The following is a 20743-nucleotide window of genomic DNA, read 5'->3' as shown; positions in this document are numbered from 1 at the left end:
GACGTCTTGCTGTGCACCTGTTTGTGGAAAACTGGAAAAATGCCCCCGATCATGATATCTCCCGAACTAAAAAAAAAAAAAACAAAAAAAACACTAGGCATGTCAAACCTGCCCAACAGTTCACAGGCAAGCGCTGTGTGAAGGCAGAGCAGTGGCAGATAGTAGAGTATGCCTTCTCTCTTGTCCACACATGATCACTCAGCATTTCTTGAGGAGGATCAGTGCAATGCCTTGGTCTTATATACAACCCTATTCCTTTTGGTGATATGCCTCTAGACTGAGGAGGGAGGGGTACCTGCTGGAAACCCAGCTTGGCACTGCTCCCTTAGGGCACAGCAATCTTAGATTGACACTGCTTGGAAAAAAAACAAGGGTACTGATATCATGCCACACAAACACTTTATCAATGCATGTGAGGCATTGTTTGTCTCAACATCTTTACCTTGTTTCACTGAATATTCAGTAGGCCCACACCATCATCTCTGCTTTCAAACATTAGCACTGTATTAGTTCGGTTTTTATATTTTTGATTACTTAAGTTGTTTTCTTCGTTTGTTTTATGCCTTTTTTGTTGTTGTTGAGCAGAAGAGGGCAAAAGGGATCGAAAGGGATAAATATTAAAAAGAGAGAGGGAGGGAGAGAAAGGGAGGTGAACGAGAGAGAGAGAGAGAGAGAGAGAGAGAGAGAGAGAGAGAGAGAGAGAGAGAGAGAGAGAGAGAGACAGAGAGACAGAGAGAGAGTGAGAGAGAGAGAGACACAGAGAGAGAGAGAGATATTTCATGTTTTTTCTTTTGAGTTTACATTTCACTTACTTGCTAATGCAGCTAAAGTAGCACTCCTGTTTAGTATTTGATTGACAATTCTTTGCATGCAATACATCTTCAGTTGTTTGTTTTGGGGCATCTTTGCCTAAAATGTTGTCATCAGGAAATGAAATGCATGTTCAACTGGATTTAAATCTGAAGACTGACATGGCCAGTCAAGACCCTAAACCTAACCCCAAAAACTCCCTAGTTGCTGTGGCAATAGGTAGATGGCAATAGGTAGTGGCATTTGCTTGCACTTGAACAGACAAGATGTTTCTGTACACTTCAAACTTTTTCTCTTGCAATCTATGTGTGAATTGAATCTGTAAGTGAATGGCAATATATTTGATGAAAGCTGCTCTGCTTTCATGTGTGACGTCATATCCCATAGTCTACCTAGTCGCAAAACAGCCATTAGTTAAAATTAAAATACTCTCAGTCTCAAATAGGCTAACTACTATTATATCGTTTTTCCATCGTAGAGATTCAACTGAATCTTCTATGTTTTCTGAACTGCTGGCTATAGGTCAATGTGGTATGCTAAGTAAGGTTTCCGAGAGCATAGGCTATTGCCCATTGCAAATTAACAGGAGCAACTAAGCTAAGGGGACATGCTAGCTTCTAATTTCTCAGAAAAATTAAAGGTTTTAGAAGTAGATTTTTTTCAAGGGTGAAAATATAAATATCAATGGAGTGAAGAAGAAGAGTCAAATAGATTATTAATATACATGTTTATTCAATATTGAGCACATAACAGCACAATTGTTTAGTATATTCATATTACAGATGTTCAATTAATGATTAATGTAAGAAATGAACAGCTGTTTGCTAGATGCTGAATGTGAATAACAAAACAATTACGGTAGCTACCTTGAAGCGGTTAAAGTAAACTATCAGTTAGACTTACTAGAGAGATTTAGATTGCACCTTCCCCATCATATGCTTCTTTGAATTCAATTCAGGCTTAAAAATTATGATATAACACTTTGGTACAAATATACATACCAGCAAACCAAAACTGGAGGCCAGAATGGCAAAGATCTCCACAGCTACAGTGAACTTCCCAGGGGAGCTGACATAAGCTGGGATAAAGGTGATCCAGACTGCACAGAATATGAGCATGCTGAAGGTGATGAATTTGGCTTCATTGAAGTTATCAGGCAGCTTCCGAGCCAGAAAAGCCAGCACGAAGCACAAGAGAGCCAGGAGTCCTATATACCCCAACACAGCCCAGAAGCCTATAGCTGAGCCTACATTACATTCTAGAATAATCCTCTCCCTATAGTGCCTCATATTCTTGTAGGGGAAAGGAGGGGAGATTGTTAACCAAAGCACACAAATCAGGACCTGTATGAGAGTGAAAGACAGAACACTGAGTCTCTGCTGTAGAGGCCCAAACCATTTCATGACATTCCTGCCTGGAAGTGTAGCCCTGAAGGCCATCAACACCACTATTGTTTTCCCCAGAACACAAGAGATACAGAGGACGAAGGTGATCCCAAACGCTGTGTGGCGCAGCATACAGGACCACTCAGAGGGCCGGCCAATGAAGGTAAGAGAACACAGGAAACACAACATCAACGAGAAGAGCAGAAGGAAGCTCAGCTCTGAGTTGTTGGCCCTGACGATGGGGGTTTCTTTGTGAACCATGAAGATGATTGATGTAAGCACTGACAAAAATACACCAAGACAAGAAAACACTGTTAACAGAGTCCCCATTATTTCCTTAAAGGAGAGGAATTCCACAGCTTTTAAAATACATTTGTCTCTATTTTCATTTGACCAGAACTCGGGAGGACACCTCAAACAGTCTGGTGAGTCTGTCAAAGAAAAACAGACACACACACACACACACACACACACACACACACACACACACACACACACACACACACACACACACACACACTTTAGTGCAAGGGACATTCAAAGGCTGTCAAGCATCATTGATGATGTCTTTCAATTAACATTACACATTATAACTTTGCTAAACCAATGAGTGTAGGTGTATTATTGTCTCTAATGAAAGGATATAATGCATAGCCACCTGTTTGGTTGCTTATTTCTCCGTCTGCACATTCAAAGCAGTCGAAGCAGCAAATCGGCCTCCGTTTGTTGATGGCTCTGCGACTCCCTGGCGGACATGACTCGGTGCATACAGACCTCGGCACCTTTCACAGACAACATTCACAGTCTGACACCACTGGATCATTCGGAGATTCAGCTGACACACACACTCACACACACACACACACACACACACACACACACACTCACAGGCACTCACACACACACACACTCACAGGCACTCACACACACACACACACACACACACACACACACACACTCACAGGCACTCACACACACACACACACACACTCACAGGCACTCACATACACACACCTACAGAAACACACACACACACACACCTACAGAAACACACACACACACACACACACACACACACACACACTCACAGGCACTCACATACACACACCTACAGAAACACACACACACACACACACACACACACTCACAGGCACTCACATACACACACCTACAGAAACACACACACACACACACACACACACCTACAGAAACACACACACGCACACACACACACACACACACACACACTCTCTCAGGCACTCACATACACACACACACACACGTACAGAAACACACACACACACACACACACACGCACACACAGATACACACACCCACACACACACACACACACACAAAGGCATTAGGATTAGCATTTGTTTGTATCATCCTAACTTTAGAGAAACAGTCTCAATAGCTTGTGCTTTACATTTATGTTTACTGTTTATCAGTTAAAAGTCGAGTTCATGCATATTTTTATTACCTCGCTGTGGTTTCCGCCCCAAACTATTTTGATATTCTCTTTTATTTTAAATCGCTGTCCGTCTGGATTGGAGGCGTCATATCGACCGATGTTGATGATTTTGACAGAGCCATCTTCTCCCATCTGCCAGTTCACCAAGTCATACTCAGCCACTGAGTCTCCATTTTCATCAAAGAAAATCTTGTCCCCAGACGCTATCGTGAAGTTCACTAACTTCAGGTGTTCTAGCACCTGCAGGAATACAGCATCGCATTAATATAACACATAAAACAACAACCAATTATCATCATCATCATCATCATAGCAAAAACATTAACACATGAACCATTTACTGTATATTTCCACATCATCTATAACAACATGTGACCGCTAGGAAAAACCTAAAGAGAGATACAGTAAGGACAAAAAGATGGGCCTAGATCAAATAATTCCCCCTGATTTCACCTGCCAAGGCTGAACATCAGTCTTGTCAATACAGCCCTTTCCCGTAGTGGGATTTAAGCCATTTTCACACTGAAGTAGTGTGTGAAGTGCGTGTGCGACTGAGTACACAGACTTATACACAGTGTTAACTGTCCTGGACTCTGTCATGTCCGTGTAGGCATTGGACACAGTCTTCAGATCCTCGGTGCCGTCACACAGTTTAGAGTGGCTGGACGTATTCGACGGAGAGAGAATGCAGTCAAATACATCCTCCCAGAAGTTCTTGAGGTGGACACTCTCTGGTACGTCTGAGGGCCTCAGCCTCAGCAAGAACTCAGCCAGTCCTGGGATAGGCGACCCTGGGATGGCAAACCCCATCGCCCCTTGTAAGATACTCTGTCTCTGGGTATTGGCCAAATCACCTGTCGTGATCCAGGACTCGCTGCCAATCCAATGTTTGCCAGTTATATTCTTCCACTCCACTCCCTCTAGGAATGATCTGGTCTGGGACCCGGACATGAACAACAGTGCTACTTTAGAGGTGGAGCTTTTTATAGTCTCGGCTATTGTATCTAGCTCGTTAGGAAGTTTCTGGTCGTAATAGATATCGTATTCAACACAGATTCCAGACTTCTCGGCTTGTTCGATGAAATCCCTGGTTCCTTGTGTTGAGTATGTTCCAACGCTATGAACAACACCCACCCAGAGCCAGTCGTAGTGTTTCATGAGCTGGACCAGTGCAATGACTTGGAAGTAGTCACTGGGCACTGTTCTAAAGAATGTGGGATATTTTGTCTTGTCACTCAAACATGCACAAGTGGAAAGGTGGCTGATCTGTACAAAAAACACAGAAAATACAGGTTTGAAATATGAACATGAATATGAAATTATAATTGTAATGCCAAAAATCATTGAAAAGTGAAAGTTATCCATAAGGCAGGGACACAGTGTTAACAAGCAGGTGTCTAGGATTACAGTCCATTCCCAGGGAGACCTCAATGAACCAGGGGAATTTATAGCGCTGTGAAACATGAGCGGCTCTAGAAAAATACGCCTGTAAACGTTTGTACTGTGGAAGCTTATTATTCCAAACCAAAACATTTCAAAGTTTACAGACATATATTTCTAGAGCCGCTCATGTTTCATAGCTCTATAAAGAAAAAATTGGTTTAGAATAATAACCTTCCACAGTACAATAGTACAATGTAATAGTACTACTACCTATCTGTTACCTGTGCTATGTTGAAGGGATTCAGGACTGGGTTGATGCTTTTGCTGACTCCTGAGGAGGAGTGTCCCAGCAGTGCCTGCACCCTGCTGCTGCTGCAGCCCGGCCCGGTGTTCTCCGGTCCGTTCACAGCCTCCATGCTGGCTCTCATGATGTTGCTGTTCCCACAGCCCTTGTAGATCCTGTAGCCCAGAGTCACGCCTGGTAGAAGCTCAGGGTTTCTGTTGATCTCCTCCAGAGTGAAAATCATAGTCCGGGCAAACTTTAACTCCCTGTCATTCCTCCTGTAGGAGGCAAAGGCAGTCAGGAGGACAGAAGTGGAATTATGGGATTGAATTAATGTTTGTGAATTCAGTTGAGAGATATAGAATAGATCGTTGAACTGGTCGTCGATTTGAAAACATATGAAATCCAAATGCCTTGTTTATGAACAAAGATTGACTCAAAGATTGTGGGTACTGCGCAGTTAATCAGACAATCATACAGTGTAGTATTCATTTACATGCAATGAAAGTACAGGGCAATTGTTGTGACTTACCTTGTGCAGTATTCATACGGTATTGCCTTGTAGCCAAAATATTCGACCTTACGTGTTTTTATAAGTGAGAAAACACCTCCTATGATAAGGTCACCGTCTTTAGAAAACTCAACGAACCCTGTGTTCCCTATCAGTTTGCATTCTAGGCTGTCTGCCTGTGACTCTGCCAAAAGAGCAAAGAGGATAACTGCAATGAAACTCATGTCAGAGTCTGCTCCTTCCTATGCCACAATTCTGCAAAGGGAGCTGACATTTATATATTTTTTTAATCAGAGGACAGTATTGATTATGTTACCAGCCAATGAGAATTGACCTATTCTCCAAGGCATGATATGTTGTTTAGGCTTGGTAGAGCTTAGCCAGGCACCTGTCTGCAGGTGAAAGCTTTGACTAGCTCAGGTAAGTTGATAATTGATTTTAAAAAAAATATATTTCTTGATCAAGTATTAATGCTTAAATGAACCCAAGACTTGATTAGTACCACTACGTATACATGCTTTATGTAGGTATAGATAAATACATGAGTGCAATGGGGGAGGGGGAGTGGGGCGCTGTGTGTGATCACCACATCTGTGTTGGGAGTAGAGTACTAAAACGTGGCCTGCTTGAATCCTGTCTACTACACATAGGGCTGCATTTTGATCTCAACATTTCAATCAATCATTGAGTTTATTGCTGATTTAAAGGCTATCCATAAGTAAGTGTAAAATAATAGTTTACTTTCTATGATCTAATTGTAAATGCTTTGAAAACCCTTTCTAAAGTACACCTGATATGGTGTTACAGAAATTACTTTACTACCGCAGCGACCTACCTTCTACATTACGTGATCTCAAAATGTAGTTTGTAATAAAATATGTTTGTGAATGCGATAAATACGAAATAAAAGAGACATATAACCATTAGTCACATAGGGCCTTGGTCATGTCAGTGGTAAAGATTCTCCGGTAAGGGGCGACATAAGAGCAGTGAAGGATGTTTCCAGGCAGGAAGAGATGAGCAGCCAGGTACATAATGAGATCTCTAGGGTGATGCCTGTTGTCTATACTCTGTAATGGGTACTGGTCACCCTGTTGAACAAGGATCCGCTTGCTTGTTGCTATAATAATAATAATCATCATCATCATCATCATCATAATCATAATCATAATCATAATAATACATTTTATTTGATTGGCGGCATTCTGGACACCAAAGGTCACCTTACATTGATAAAAGTACAATTAAATTGTACAATTAAACTCAAGGAGATAAACAATTATAAAAAAGACATGTAACATGATCATGAACATAATAACAAAACAGCAGCAACAACACATGGACAGATAAATTCATCAAACAACAAGACAGGCTAGGAGACAAACAGAAATAGGACATGCACAGCACAAATCCTGTGTGAGATTTTCTAACCATCCCTACTTTTTTGCAAGTGTATTTAGTGGGTTTTATTCAGTATTTCAAATGTACCACATCCAAAATCAGTCATATATTGTCCCAATGTCTCTTGGTTGCACCCATCACACCTCTGTTTCAGTTTAGATGTCAGAATCAACTAAGAAGATCATATAGAAGATAGAAAATATTGTTTGTGTTTAATATTCTTTCAAATACTCTACAGTGTTGTGTTTGATGGAGATATCTCAGAATGCTTGGTGGTTGACATTTGTATACAGTATACATGTTACTCTGTAAGCTAGTTATTTTTTGGTTTTGAGATTAACTCATCTATTCAGTGTGTTGCAAAGAATGTGCATGCCTAACGGTGTGTGGTGATTGGCTGCATGAGTCCACAATGGAGTGTACTGTCAGGTCATGTGACCCACAATCATACTCAAAACAAATGGGAATCTGTGCTATTAGGAATCACTGCTATTAGGTTGCATGAGGTAAGCTTATAACGGTTTAATTGTGTTAATGCATTTCCTTTCGATATCCAGGCCTCATGTTTGTAAAAGCACATCTCATGAATACGGTCTACCTCAGCTTAAGCTCACAGTCACTTTACTACTGTCACTTATGTCCTGTACAATCTACACTTTTTATTATTATATTATTATATTATTATATTATATGAATTATGCCTAGTGCCTTATTGTCTACAAATCGCAAGATACTGCTAATTGTAAATAATCTTATTTGTCACTTATGTCCTACACTATTGTTACTTTTTTATTATCTTGAATTATGCCTTATTGTCTTGTGCTGCAAAGTCAGGAATCGCTGCCTAATAATTAAATTCTCTTACACTTGTGTAATGTGACGTAACAATACACTTGAAACTTGAAACTTGCTACTGGATGTTTCATAGCAAATTAATTAGGATATTGTGGATACTGTAAAGTGTAAGACATTTACATTTACATTTTTGGCATTTGGAGCTTTATCCAAAGCTACTTACAACAAACACATTTGACTAAGTAAGTGAATCGTCTATCCACCAGTCATAGCAGAACAAAATAAATATGTGCTTGGGACAGGGGCCATCAGCAGTAGTGCTAGAAGAAGTATAAGTAGTGCTTGTTTTTATTATTTTTATTTAACAGTAGAGAAACTGTACAGAGGTACAGGGGGTAGAGGGGAAGTAGTGATGTCTCAGGAGGGACAGTTAACATGTAGCCTGAAGAGATGGAGGTCTTCAGTCTAGGGTGATTCTGCAGTCCTGACAGAAGTGGGAAGTTCGTTCCACCAGCGGGGCGCCAGGACAGCAAAGAGTCGTGACCAGGAAGTGCAAATGCTGCAGAATAGTTTATTATTGCACTCAGATTATGTTTACATTTGTTGTTGATCACTAAAAAGATTAGTATTATGTTTAATGTATCTCAATAATCAGAGTATACTTTGTTCGTGCTCTGGAGATTTGCATCCATGCCAATAATTGCACATTTATGAGAACACTAAACAAAAGGAGGTTACCTTGAATATTAGGTATCTTGTTGGCCAGAGAGACAAGCACAAAGCACAAGAGAGCCAGGAGTCCTATATACCCCAACACAGCCCAGAAGCCTATAGCTGAGCCCAGACTACACTCTAGAATTATCTTTTCCTTATAGTGCCTCATATTCTTGTAGGGGAAAGGAGGGGAGATTGTTAACCAAAGCACACAAATCAGGACCTGTATGAGAGTGAAAGACAGAACACTGAGTCTTTGCTGTGGAGGACCAAACCATTTCATGACATTACTACCTGGAAGTGTAGCCCTGAAGGCCATCAACACCACTATTGTTTTCCCCAGAACACAAGAGATACAGAGGACGAAGGTGATCCCAAACGCTGTGTGGCGCAGCATACAGGACCACTCAGAGGGCCGGGCAATGAAGGTAAGAGGTGAGAGAGAATACAATGTCAATGTGAAAAGCACCAGAAGGCTAATTTTGTTGTTCACTCTGGTGACAGGAGTGTCTCTTTGAGGTATTTTCACTGTTCTAGTCAGAGAGATTAGAAGTAATAACAAAGCTGTTAGCAGCAATCCCTCAACCCAGCCGTAGGAAACACACTGAGGGTGTCTGTCCTCAATCCGACTTGTTTGGATAGGTGGGATATATTTGCTGCCATCTGAAAAAAAGAAGGAAAAAAAAGATATAAAGACTGTACAGTTTGGTACATAACCAATGCATGCTTATGCTATGAAAATAAAATAATGACTGAATAATGGAATATTTTGATTATAGAAGTGGGATAGGATGTGTTTTCAAGGTGCTTTGGACATATTTTCATCATGAAAGGGACTTAACTGACAAAACAGGGCAAAACAGGGTTAAAACTAAAGTCAGATAAGCCATGATAATGTAAAATCATGAATTTCAGTGGAATATTCCTTTAAATGTATTTTTCCTTACCATTTATATTGAGATGTTCTCTATCAGTCCTCAGGTTAAGGTTAAAACAACATAGTACTTGTATTGTTGTTCCCACTAGGCATATCTTTACAGATACCGTCTTCTGTACCTGCCAGTGAAATATTCCAATCAATACATTGAGTTAGACACACACACACACACACACACACACACACACACACACACACACACACACACACACACACACACACACACACACACACAGTGTAGACACAGACATAGACATTAGATATGCTAGATAATAAACTCTTGTTTATGTAAACAATATGTAGTTAGGGTTAGGGTTAGCAATATATATATATATTGACCATTATTTCAAATGTAATTGTTTGAAGTCACTTTGGATAAAGGCGTTACAAAAATGTAAATGTAAACAACCAAGCAAGTACCTGGCATGGTTGAAATCCAGCTTCTTTCAGACATGGTTTAGCATAGCCATCTCTGTGTGCTCTTTCCTGTGATAATACACACATTGTCTCATAGAGATTGAAACAGGTTTGGCACTCAGGTAAAGGGTAGCAGACCCACTGCAGAGCAGCAGATGTGCAGGCACTGTGAAGACTCCCTGGTGTGCCTGAGGGCCTCAGCCGCAACAGGTAGACAGCCGGGTCAGGGAGAGGCGATTCTTGGATACTAGCGTACTCTACTGCCCCTTGTGAGATTCTCTGTGTTTTCACTTCGCCCTCCAGTTTGCACGTCTCATCATGAAGGTAAAGGATATTGACCCTGCTCCAGTGGTCCAGGACCAGAACCAAGGCTATGGCCTGGGGATGCAACACAATTCTGGGGTTAGAACGCTACATTACATTTACATCTTTGGCATTTATCAGAGCAGACTTAGAACACATTTAGTAAGTAAGTGAATCATCTACACAGTCAGTCATCATAAGATTAATATTATTCTTATTTATTTATTTATATTTACAGTAGAGAAACTGTACAGGGAGGTAGTGGGGATGAGGAGGTCTTTAGGAGGGACAGTTAAGATGTAGTCACAAGAGACGGGTCTTCTTCAATCTACAGCGTCATTCTAATAATTATCTGGTATTATTATTATTATTATTATTATTATTATTATTATTATTATTATTATTATTATTATTATCACTTGACATCCCACTGGCTGAATGCTTTCTCTGTCCCTCACCTGTAGTCTGGGTACAGGGCTGCTCACTCCAGAGCCTGGGTGTGTCTCCTCTCCCAGCTCTCTTCCATTAACAGCCTCCATGGCTGCTCGCGCCAGGTAGTTGCTCCCACACCCCTTGTAGATCCTGTAGCCCAGAGTCACACCTAGAAGAAGCCCTGGGTTTCTGTTGATGTCATCCACAGGGAAAATCAGTAGCCAGACGTATTTTGAGTCCTCGTAGAATGCGCTGAGAAACATACAGACAAACATTCTTCGTTTTAAACCCTTGCCCTGCATTCCAATGAAATCTTCTATAAATCATGTCATCAAAAATATATTCAAACCATAACAACAAAAACCAGATCAGATCAACTGCTCAATATGTTTTTTGTCTGGGTAAATTCATAAAGTAAGTTAGTGCATAGTGAATAAGAAATCAAACTATATGTATCACATAATTCCAGTAGTCTAATGGATTAGAAAAGGGATTGAGATGACTAGGTAGAATAACTAGGTAGTCTGCTGCTGCAACCTCAGGATTTCCTCTTGAGTAATGTAATTGCCTTTTTAGATGTCCCATGATATGCCATTTAGACTCTAATAATTACATTTCTGTTCCCACCGAGATAATTAAACAATTAAAAATAATTATAAACTCAATGGTAACAAAACAAACAAGTAGCATATTTCACTTTGGTTCTTCCAAATCCTATGTGGAAAAAAGATAGAAAGAAAGGAATGAAAGAAAGAAAGGGTTGAAAGCAAGTGAAGAAAAGGCATAGCACAGTGGCAGCATAAAGACTCCAAGGAAATGTCCCTGAAAGCGAGAAAGAGTTAGTACAAATCATTCTTTTCAGTTTAGACAGAGAAGAAAAGTAATAATAATCTTTGTAACATTAGACTACTCACCTCTTACATTCCTGTATCAGCCTCATACTATACTGACTGTGAGCTCCTCTAAAGGAGCAGTTTAAAGACAAACCTCTTCCCTCTCCATCCTCCCCATACTGTGTCAGCTCAGAGCACTGGTCCAGACAGAGCCGTCTGCAGTAGGGTGACACTGCCCCGGTAAAGAGAGCTAACAAGACAACTGCCACTGGTCTCATCTCAGAGCCTCACCCTAGGCACAGTCACAGTCCTGGAGAGGATCCTGGGTCTTATAGCCTCTCGTTTGAGACCCAGGTGGAAGGGGGCATTTGATGTGGGACAGACTGACCCACTCTCAAAGGTGCACGTAAACACAACTATTGCGTAAGGCCTACAGAACAACAACGTGACACCTGATCCTGGAACGATCACTTGGATGTTGGATTTATTTACCTCAGCAGTTGTTATTCTCAACTGTCATTTTCCTTTCCCCTTTCTTTCACTGTATATGCCACCAACTGACCCCCGCTTTAGGACACAAAGTCAGAGAAAATAAATATACTTAGCTATTTGCTGTTTTAATTGATTGAAACAAGTGCTTAACATTAATTATATTGTGTTCAGTTATAAAGCGTTCTGTACTTTTCAGTAAGTATAGGCCTATATGGTGTTATACAGTTATACTACACATGTAGTATTCACAAAACTAACTGTGTCAAAGTAGAATAGGCCGTCTACCATAGAACATTTACATTTTTGGCATTTAGCAGATGTGTTTACCCAGAGCGACAAATACATTTGTCTAAACAAGTGAATCATCTATCAGTCATAGCAAGAAAACGTAATCTATGCTAGGGACAGCGCCCATTGGAAATCATAATGCTAGAAGAAGGAATAATTATGTTTTTCTTTGTTTTTTTATACTGTAGAGAAGCTGCACAGGGGGGTAGATGGGGTGAAGAGGTCTTAGGAGGGACAGTTAAGGTGTAGCCTGAAGTCTATGGTTCTCTGCTGATTGTAGGGTATAAGGCCTAGGCCTTTATCATTTAGCATCAATGCCCCTAATGGCAAGTTCTATTTCACATTCAATTTCATGAAAGGTATTTTATTATATATTAGTTAATTTTGAAGTAGAATTGTGATCTCTGTTCTCTCCATGACTTCACTTGTTGGTTTATTATTGTCCATTATTCTGTTTGTCTGTCAGTTTGTGTTAAGGACTAACACCCTCCCTGTCTTGGTAGTCATTACAGCAGGTTGTACTTGTGTTTATGTCCACAAGATGGTGTATTCTTAGTCTCTCCCTCACCTTGAAGAGTACAGTACTTGTTGGTGTTATTTTGGGAAAATATTATATTATAACACAATAGAGAAGAAACTGTTTGACATTTGGGATACTTTATAGAAAATGTTCTAATTAAAATAATGTTTTGAAAATATATATGTATTTTTGTGATCAACAGTTAATGACAAATCAAACACAATACAAACAATAACAACAAATACAACGCAAAACAGCCTAAAAAAAAAGAAGAAAAAAGGGACGACCCCCCTCCTCCCCTGGGATCCAGGCCATCCGCTATGCCAGGCAGTTATTCTAAAAAGCTTTTGAGGCTTAACGAGAAGGAATTCCACATCACTAATGTCGAAAAGATATACTTTTTTATTTTACACAGTACTTTAACATTGCCTTTAAGCATGCTCATTATAAGCATTCACTCTCACTTTTTTTGTTGATTAACGACAATCACATGATCTCAATCAATGAATTATCCATTAATGAACAATTAACAGTTAATTAATCAATGTAATTACTTGGTAATTATTATTGAAGTAACCCTTTAATCATAGTTTAAAGTGTTATCCAGATGTCTTTCCAACAAAGGAAATAATGTATGGGATAGACTGTATAATATAAAAATAAAACATAATACAAAAAGAAAATTAGAACCCATCATACAGTCAAATTACTTAACTTTTTGGCTGTTCCAAATAATTCACACATTTAAACAGAATGAAACAGCTTTGTGGGAACATCACAGTGTTACTAGGCCTCAGGCAGCTTGGTCCATTCCCACAGGGATAATATCCTAGTCAAGTCAGACAACGTCCATAGTGGGTATGTCAATCGCCAAGGAGGGACACACTCTTTGCAGCTCCTGACCGTAGCACGGGAATTATTGCTTAGGAGCAGCGACCATTTGCGGTCTCTCAGAGCAACAATAGGCAGGCAGGTTGGATTTGTGAGCAGCTTTTACTGCCGCGGGGAGATTTAGGGAGGTTACAGCAGGGCCGCTGTAGATCTTTATGCATCTCAGGACAACAATGTCTTTTCTTAGCGACAACAGGTCACAACGTTGCTTGGGGTGGATGTGTTGGATGTGTTGGATGTGTTAGATGTGTCGGCCCACCAGTGACCTGGTCAGCAGCTCCTTTATGCATTCTTTCCTGTTAGCCTAATTTCTTCCACACTGTGAGGATGTGCGGTTTATCAGGGCCCAGTTGTTCAAAACGTTTGATTCTTTTTTGCTATCCAGGATCAGATCAAGCTGACTGATTTCCCCAATACGACTCAAAATCAGCCAGATAGTTCTGATCCTGGATAGTAAAAAAGAATAATTCTGAAGTTTTGAACAACTGGGCCCTGATTGCCCCACATTGCACCAAGTTACTTATAAACCTTTAAATGTTTGTAAACACTGAATAGTTGCAACTTTACAAATATGGAAATGATTAATAAATGATTTATTAATGCATTTACAAATGATGTGTTACACATTAGTAAACATTTCATTTCATTTTGTAATTGTAAATATTTATTAGCAAATCATTCATTAAACAAATATTTTATCTAAACATCCAAGAACATAAGTTGTGGTACAAAATATTTATCAACTTAGAAAATCATTATTACATATTTATGAAATAATCTGTAAATAATTAGTAAATATGTATTAATATAATTACACAAAATGTACTACTGATTTAATGTACTAATCATTTAATAATGTTAATAAATGTAATGATGTTAATAATGAGTTCATTGTTTGATAGTTCATGAATGGCTTAAGTGAACAATAAAATTATAAAACATAAGAGGTAACGGTGCAAAAATCAAGTGAAAACATTTGAAACTGGGGGTTTTACTGTATATTTAATAAAGAATATCATTAAATCATGCCTTTCCCATCATTTGCTTTTTTGTGTTCTGCTCTGGCCTCAGTAAGATAATGAAACATTTTGGAAAAAAGATACAGAAAAGCAAACCAAAACTGGAGGCCAGAATGGCAAATATCTCCACAGCTACAGTGAACTTCCCAGGGGAGCTGACATAAGCTGGGATAAAGGTGATCCAGACTGCACAGAATATGAGCATGCTGAAGGTGATGAATTTGGCTTCATTGAAGTTATCAGGCAGCTTCCGAGCCAGAAAAGCCAGCACAAAGCACAAGAGAGCCAGGAGTCCTATATACCCCAACACAGCCCAGAAGCCCACAGCAGAGCCCAGACTACATTCTAGAATTATCTTTTCCTTATCGTGCTTCATATTCTTGTAGGGGAAAGGAGGGGAGATTGTTAACCAAAGCACACAAATCAGGACCTGTATGAGAGTGAAAGCCAGAACACTGAGTCTTTGCTGTAGAGGCCCAAACCATTTCATGACATTACTGCCTGGAAGTGTAGCTTTAAAGGCCATCAACACCACTATTGTTTTCCCCAGAACACAAGAGATACAGAGGACGAAGGTGATCCCAAACGCTGTGTGGCGCAACATACAGGACCACTCAGAGGGCCGGCCAATGAAGGTAAGAGAACACAGGAAACACAGTGTCAATGAGAAAAGAAGCAGAAAGCTCAGCTCTGAGTTGTTGGCCCTGATTATGGGGGTCTCTCTGAATTGAAAGAAAACGGTTGCTACAATAACTGTCAAAACAACTCCCATCAAGCAGAACAGTGTTAGGATAATCCCCATGATTTCTGTGTAGGACAAGAATTCTGTTTCTTTGATCACACATGTATCTCCCCTGGCATTGGACCAGTATTCGATTGCGCACTTGATGCACACAGGTGAGTCTGTGTTTGAATAACATAAAGAAAGAACTGTTAGTGATCACACAGATCTTTTCCAGAACATTTCACACAACAGTTGTTTTCAACAAATATACAGTGATGAGTATCAATTACAGTATTGCCAAAAAACAACAACATGTATGACCTTTTTTTGCTGCATTGATTTTTTACGATAGTAGGATTGGATAATTATTGCTAATTCATGTGATGGCCACGCTCCTAAAAGTCTAAAATCTAAGTAAGATTCAATTGATTGATGATTTATCCTAAATCAAGGTAATATATGCTTGTTTTTTGTCTAGTACTAGTTTTATGATGTATTTTACTTGATTTAAGAACATTTTGGCAAGTGAAATGTTCCTGTTCTCTTGACATATCATTTTGATTAAGCAAGATTAGATTTGAGACTTGTGTGTGGCCATCACATGCCCCTTATTGATTATTATATATCCCCCATTTTATTGCTTTTTTTCCCTGTTTTTGAGAGCTGGCTTTTTGTAGTGCAGGTTGAATATACAATACCTGTGATGTTGCTGATCTCTCCCCCTGCACATGGTATACAGTCATAACAGCAGACAGGCTTTCCTTTCTGCACGGCCTTACGAGTACCTGGGGGACAGCTCTCACTGCACACAGACACAGGCACCTGATACACACAGGCACACACACACATGCACACACACAAGGCGATTGCATGTGTTCATGTTCACTCCTATGTCAATTCTACTTAGTAATGCTTGTGTACTGTATTTTATGATATACCTATATATCTATACTATCTAAGCAGTGGTGTTTACTGTGTACACTAGTAACACATTCAGGGATGTGAAGCTGAACTTCTTCCTGTTGAGTCAGGCTGATGTTCCTGTTATGGAGTGATTGGAGTCCCATGCAGGATAGCATTCTGACTCACCACCCAGAAATTGGAAAACAAAGCAAGGTGAATATGTACCATCTCTCTCCCTCCTCCCCAGACGGTGTCGACATCATTCATACTAAACTGATGCGCTTCAGGCATTGATGCATCGTAGAAACCAATAGTTGCCACTTCCATGGTTCCTGACGCAGCACTTTGTAGGTTTATGAGTTCATATCTGGCTGGTGAATCTCCATTGCTGTCAAAAAACACTTGTTCGCCCTCACTTGTTGTGAAATTGACAGTCTGGAGATAGTACAGCACCTGTCCAGAGAAAAAGACAACATATTTTATGAAGCCTCTCCATTTATACTTGTATTCTATGTTTTCAAACAATTATATTTACTTTAAGCATCCTTACTAGACTCGCTCCAGCACTAACTAAGTAACTTCCTCCAGCACGCAAATTTCCCTTGGACATTAATGCAAAATGTACACGAATGTCGAAGCGCACATATCTTGAGTTAGGAGTCCATCTTATATGAAGATTGTAAATGGACTGCATACACATGAGATTACTATCTACAGCAGGGGGCTGACGCTGCTCACCTGCCAAGGCTGAATGTGTTTGTGTTGAGCACATCTCCCATTAGAGAAGGGGCCCTGGCTTTCCTCACATGTAAACAGGTTGTGAAGGGCATGAGCGACTGCATACACAGACTTGTAAACATTATTAGTGAATCTCAGCTCAGACACATCTGTGAACTTGTTTTGCACATCTCTTAAACTCTCAGACCCATTGCATGGCTTTCTTTGGGTTTGTATAGTCACACTCAGGTTAGTCAGGAAACAGTCGAACACAGTCTCCCAGAAATCTCTGAGAAACATGCTGTTGGGGAACTGAGAAGGGTGGACCTCTCTTAGGTGCTTTTCCAACCCAGGGATCTGAGCCCTGCTCACAGTGAAGCCTATGGAGCCCACCAGGATGCTGTGTCCCTCACTAGCAGTCAGAGAGAGGTCTGTGATCCAGGCGTCGCTGCCTATCCACTGCAGCCCTGTGATATTTTGTCTGTAGAGCTCCTTCACCAGAACCTTGATCTCTCTGTGGCTCATAAAGGCCATGATGACCTTGGAACTGGACTGTTTTATGATGTCTACAATCCTGAGCAGCTTATGGAGTGGACCTGTTTGCTCAAATGCTTCCGAGTACTCAATACATACTCCCTCCTCCTGTGCTGCTTGTATAAAGGTGGCCAGGCCATTGTGGCCATAATCGTTGTCACTACTTAAAGTGCCCACCCAGGTCCAGCCAAAGTGTTTGACCAGCTTTGCCAGCGCTCTGCTCTGGTAGAAGTCACTGGGGATGGTTCTGAAGAAGGAGGGGTACTCCTCTCTGTCGCTGAGACACGCACAGGTGGCAAAGTGGCTGATCTGTGTACAGAATAGTTACATTGAAAACGTAATTTGAAATTAAATTATATTCTAGTGGAGTTCATACTAATCATATAATGCACCAAAAGCTGTGTATGTCATAAATAAATAAATAAACCTATCATGCAGCTCCATAAAAGTCCCTCTTACACTTAAATATATACAGATGTATTCATGAGATCTTACCACTGGTATCTGAAACCTCCCGATGGTCCGTGCGAAGCCCATGGTTGGTGTCGAGGCAGAGTGTCCTAGGACTGCCTGAGCGTTGTCAGACTTGGTACAGTTCCCCATATCTATTACCTCCTCCTGTCCATTGGCTAAAGCAATAGCAGACTTCAGGATGTTTGCAAACCCACAGGCATTGTAGATCTTGTAGCCCAGATTATGGTTAGGGAGAATAGCAGGATTTTGATTGATTTCTTCAATTGCAAAGATCATCGTTTGGGCAAATTTGAATTCCCTCATATTCATGCTAAAAAGAGAACATGCACATAGTTGATACATTTTCATTTTAAAGAAAAAATGGATTACGATCAAATTGTTCAACATATACACCTATCTTACCTGTCTTAAAACACAAAACCTTACTTAATGATGTTGTTCTCCTTTAAGTGAGAAGTGAGAATACTCACTTCATGCACTTAGGGGGAGGCGGTACGCTCTGAAAGCTGTACAAGCTCCCTCTGTAACCTGTTCGGAAGGTGAAGATGCCTCCGATGATGAGGTCCCCGTCCTTGTCCAACTCGGGCAGTTCTGCCCTGCCCAGCAGCCTGCACACAGGGTCTCCCTCCCCGATCAGCAGGGCCAAGAGGACCAGCTCTAACAGTGGCATGACTCTGCCCTGCAGCCTGGCTCTGTGGCTTTGGCCCTCGATGGCTCCCCTCTTTATAGAGAGACAGAGACCCACCTATAGTACGAGGTCATGACTGCACTCCCATCTACCCTCCTGTCCTTGCACATGTTGACCAGAGGGGGTGCTCTGAAGTGTAAAGGGTATGATGATGTAGATGTAGGGGTCTCAGGAGAGGATCTAAGAGGAGGGAGAACTTGTTTGCTACCCAAGGCCCTCACTGCCAGTACCTGGGCAAAAGGCTTGGTACGATTAACCTCTATTTAAGTGATTGAACAGGATATTCGTATAATTTCAGCCACTAATCTGCGCAGATTCCTAAAAAACAGGTCAACACTTGTTAATTTAATGCAGTGTATGCACCACACTCATGCCAGGTGCACATAGAATATGAAGTTGTTAATTGGTGAAGCGAAAGGAAAGAAAAGAAAAGAGCACCTCAGCGATTGTGCAGCCACTCTCCCTCTCTCTCCCCTTGTATCATAATCGCCCGCAATTTCAATCAGATGGATTTTTATTGCTGACACTAAGGAGAATTGTCCCTCAGCCCGCCTCAACCCGCCCCCCCCATACACACTTACACTTACACTTACACACACACACACACACACACACACAAACCTACATACACACACACACACACACAACCCCGCCATCTCTCTCCGCCAGTCACTAAAGGTTAGCCTTCTGTGGCAGGAAGATTCCCTTTCTAATATCATTTTGTGTTTTGTTTTGATTGGTTTGGTTCTCTTCTCTCCTCTCCTCTCCTCTTCTCATTTCTTCTCACCTCTCTTTTCCTCTCCTCTCCTCACTTTTTTTGTTATTAGTTATTAGTTTTTATTTTTAAATCATGTTCAAAATAAAGATTAATTAATTAATTCTTCTCACCTCTCTTCTCCTCTCCTCTTCACCTCTCCTCTTCTCATTTCTTCTCCTCTCCTCTCCTCTGCTCTCTCCTCTCCTCTCCTCTCCTCGGCTCTCTCCTCTCCTTTCTTCTCTCCTTTCTTCTCTCCTTTCTTCTCTCCTTTCTCTGAATAGATTCAGATACAATTAAATTGTCATTGGCAGAGTACAAAGTACAAAGACAACGAAACACATTGGGCATCTAGCCATATGCAATAGTGCAGAAGCCATACACATCTGGACAGATATATGTATAGTGTGATAATGTACAGACAAGGGTGAGATATGTACAGTAAGATATGCAGTATTATGTACAGAGCAGAGGCAATGGTTATCAATACAATATCTACAGTATATGTACAGTATATGTACAGTATATGTACAGTATATGTACAGTATATGTACAGTATATCTACAGTATATGTACAGTACAGTGTGCAAAAACAGCAGTGGGCAAAAGCTGAGTTGAAGTCCTGAGTGGTATGGGAGGGGGGGGGGGGGGGCTTAAAAAGATCAATAGTTTCAAATGGATCTGCGGCTCTTTCATGACAAAAACATTTCCTCAAAAGCTATCGTATTTTTTGGTTGTTGAAATGTCACTGGAGACACCGAAACAAGTTTGTTTAATTTATTCATTTTCAGGGACAGATAGTTGTGCTAATATTACAATATTATAGCCTATTATTTGAAAGCAGCCCATGGACAGTATTATATGAAAGCCGCCTAAGCCCTATTCGGACAGCAACTATGTGAATCGGCCAATGAACTATGCATTCGGTGTCCACAGATCAACCCATCTTTCCCAGTATTACTATCTTACAGTTCCCCTTACAATACATCCCTCTATTCTACTGTGGTATTACACAAAGGCCTTGAGCCTCTTCAATTGTATAAATTATGTTGCAATTTTGA

General features: G+C 40.6%; 2 protein-coding genes across 2 annotated transcripts in view; both read right to left on the bottom strand.

Annotated features, from left to right (window-relative positions):
* Nucleotides 1-11120, bottom strand: part of LOC308158079 (uncharacterized protein) — a gene marked incomplete at both ends in the record, with an annotated part of 14986 nt that extends 3866 nt beyond the window's left edge. Inside the window, 8 exons of the mRNA XM_080531671.1 lie at nt 296-352; nt 1714-2626; nt 2854-2977; nt 3679-3909; nt 4123-4935; nt 5334-5613; nt 10253-10488; nt 10872-11120. Of these exons, the coding sequence (XP_080387797.1) occupies nt 296-352; nt 1714-2626; nt 2854-2977; nt 3679-3909; nt 4123-4935; nt 5334-5613; nt 10253-10488; nt 10872-11120 (2903 nt within the window). The remainder of the gene's footprint in view (nt 1-295; nt 353-1713; nt 2627-2853; nt 2978-3678; nt 3910-4122; nt 4936-5333; nt 5614-10252; nt 10489-10871) is intronic.
* A 3772-nt stretch (nt 11121-14892) lies between these two features.
* Nucleotides 14893-18841, bottom strand: LOC308157000 (extracellular calcium-sensing receptor-like; the record flags this gene model as incomplete). Its single annotated transcript, XM_080530469.1, has 6 exons — nt 18711-18841; nt 18262-18550; nt 17254-18075; nt 16741-16968; nt 16311-16434; nt 14893-15791 (listed from the first exon to the last, which is right to left on the bottom strand). Exons 1-6 carry the CDS (start codon nt 18713-18715, stop codon nt 14893-14895), a joined length of 2367 nt encoding a protein of 788 aa, XP_080386595.1. The 5' UTR covers nt 18716-18841.
* Between the last annotated feature and the right edge of the window lie 1902 nt (nt 18842-20743).

Source organism: Nansenia antarctica (genome assembly GCF_963989245.1).
Source record: "Nansenia antarctica genome assembly, chromosome: 5".
In the NCBI taxonomy this organism is placed as follows: domain Eukaryota; kingdom Metazoa; phylum Chordata; class Actinopteri; order Argentiniformes; family Microstomatidae; genus Nansenia; species Nansenia antarctica.
The sequence above is the reverse complement of the archived record's forward strand: the minus strand, read 5'-3'. Positions and strand labels throughout refer to the sequence as shown.